The sequence below is a fragment of the Eucalyptus grandis genome, chromosome 9 (assembly GCF_016545825.1).
Source record: "Eucalyptus grandis isolate ANBG69807.140 chromosome 9, ASM1654582v1, whole genome shotgun sequence".
Lineage (NCBI taxonomy): Eukaryota > Viridiplantae > Streptophyta > Magnoliopsida > Myrtales > Myrtaceae > Eucalyptus > Eucalyptus grandis.
The window spans coordinates 27,861,140-27,863,555 of record NC_052620.1 but is presented as its reverse complement, the minus strand read 5'-3'; the positions used below and the strand labels follow the sequence as shown (position 1 = coordinate 27,863,555).

Genomic DNA, 2,416 nt, shown 5'->3' with positions numbered 1-2,416 from the left:
GAAACTTGTCGTTTGCGTGCAAGGGCAAGACATGGGTGCATGTCAAGTGTGTTTTGGTTTGGCTTTTAATAGAGTTTTTGGGAAAATACAAAGGCCTATTGATTAAAGGGATATTTTGAAATGCAAGAAATATTTAATAAATTGTAGTTTAAAAGTGCATTAGGAAATAAAATTAACTTAGATGGTATTTGGAAAAATCACACTTTGTAAAGAATTTAAAAAAAAAAAAAAAAAACTCAAAACCAATGAAGGATTTAGCCTCTCACGAGACTAAATCTGGTTGCCGATGAGCCAGATCTAGTGTTTTCAACCTCATGCTGAGTCTTGTGACCCTAGGCGATGGCCTCAGGTGAGGTTGGTTGATGCCAGACTAGTTTGTTGGTGGCTAGATCTAGCCTCGCTGATGACATTGCATGAGGTAGGAATATTTAGGAAATTATGAAAGTTCAGTAATGGAAAAGTTGGAAGGAAAAAACATACTTGAATTTCGAAAATGCTCGAAACTCCAAGCACCTCGGGACTTGTGTTGAGTTAAAAGGTTTTTTAAGGTTTTTGAAAGTACAATTGCATCGCTCTCCAAAAGAATTTATCAAGAAGTGATCGCCTTTGCTCAAGAGACTTTCGCCCTTAGTAGTGCAGTTCCTAGAGGAAACCGTGGTGGACAAGGGAAGATTGACGTTTTCCGAAAGGAGGCGGCAGAAGAGGTTGCGTATATTTTGCTTGCATAGAAAGCTAGTTCTTTAATGGTAACTTTAGCGTTGGAACCAGAACCCACGCACACAAAATAATATAAGCAAAAGCAAAGGCTAATAATATTATTCCAAAGGTCCATCCACCCCACCTTTTCCCCCTAGTTCCTATGTTTTTTTTCTGCATATAAATAGGAGCAACCCGACTGACAAGTATGTACTCAGAACAGAAGAGAAACTCCCTCGTAAAAAACTATGGTCTTTCGCTTCTTTTCGACTCCTGTGACAGAGAGGTGCGAGAAGTCAGAGGGCATGGCCAAGGAAGCCGAACTCAAGGTGCTAAAGCTCGAAATTCCGACATCTCTCGTTACTGTTTCTTGAGTTCTTGCTTGTCGCTGTGCTCGTCGTTGTGACACGGTTAGCTATAATGGTCTCTAAGTGTGGAAAGTTTGAATTTTCGCGTGTTGCAGAAGATTGAGCTGAAGGTGTCTGTAGACTGCTGTGATGGCTGCAAGAAGAAGGTCAAGAAGGCATTGCAGACTGTTGAAGGTAAATAAGTCGGGATTCACAATGACTCTAGGCCCTTGTCATGCCCTCTAAAATATGTGGAGTAATTCGGTTAAGTTTCAGGCGTTTTGAAGACGGAAATCGATCCTTGGCAGCCGAAGGTGATAGTCCTTGGAAATGTGGATCCCCGTATACTGATCAAGAAACTAGCCCGAGTCGGGAAACAGGCGGAAGTTTGGACTCGCGAGAACAAGAATGACGACAGAGACAGAAGAGAGAAAGAAGCTCCCAAAACCGGGTCAGATCAGCCAAAGTGCTCAGAATCAAACGATAAGCCGAAAGTAAAAACCAATGAGGCAATTTCCTCTGTAGATGACGGCAAAGAAAAAGCTTCAATGAAGAATAAGGATACAGACAACAACAAAAACAACAAGAAGGAAACAGACAACAACAAAAACAACAACAGCAACAACAACAGCAGCAGCAAGAGTTCTGTAAACACTGAGGCCATGAAAACCGAGGCTCCTCTTCCTTTGAGACAACCCGAGTCCAATAATGTTATGTATCCAATTCCAGGCATTCCAGGCGTTCCAGGTATTGTGCAAGGTGATCCTAAGACCCAATGCTTTTACTTGGTTGAGCCTCGTCCTATGGGCATCCCATATTACGCCGTATGTTCGTATATGGCTCCCTTGCCTCCCACGAGTTATGGCCAAGAATATTACTCCTATGAAAGGCGACCGGTACAGATGGAAATTCAGGCGCCATTCACCAGGGTAGGAGACTACTTCAATGACGACAACACGGTGGGGTGCCATGTGATGTGAGAAAGACGGAAATCAGTGCAGAGATGAGTTCAGAAGAGAGCTGATTTCTTCTGTACGAGGAGTCCCTGCCTGGACGACAGTCACTTTGAGGAGAGAACGAAACTAGTTCTTTGTTGTAGTCCGGATTGTGGTTTTTTATTTCCGTATGAAGTTGTATAAAAAAATTATGCAGTTGGCATTCTACACTTCGGCTACAACGACCAATACAAACTTCGCTCTTCACTCCCTGCCCACCAAACCATAAGTAGGTGACAAATCTCTCTCCAACAATTAAATTTTATTAGCAGGTAATCGGTAATCGTGATGAAGTAATTACCTGCGCACTGGGCAACATCCTACCTGTAAAGACCATAGCACATGTCAAGCTTTAGAAAGCACTCGAGCGGTGCTACA

At 42.7% G+C, this 2,416-nt stretch overlaps 1 protein-coding gene across 1 annotated transcript; it reads left to right on the top strand.

Moving 5' to 3' along the window:
* Positions 1 to 920: 920 nt before the first annotated feature.
* Positions 921 to 2,194, top strand: LOC108955196 (heavy metal-associated isoprenylated plant protein 35). Its single transcript, XM_018862445.2, has 3 exons — positions 921 to 1,025; positions 1,160 to 1,238; positions 1,320 to 2,194. The coding sequence occupies exons 1-3, from the start codon at positions 945 to 947 to the stop codon at positions 2,021 to 2,023; spliced, it is 864 nt and encodes a 287-aa protein (XP_018717990.2). The 5' UTR covers positions 921 to 944; the 3' UTR covers positions 2,024 to 2,194.
* The last annotated feature ends 222 nt before the right edge of the window (positions 2,195 to 2,416 follow it).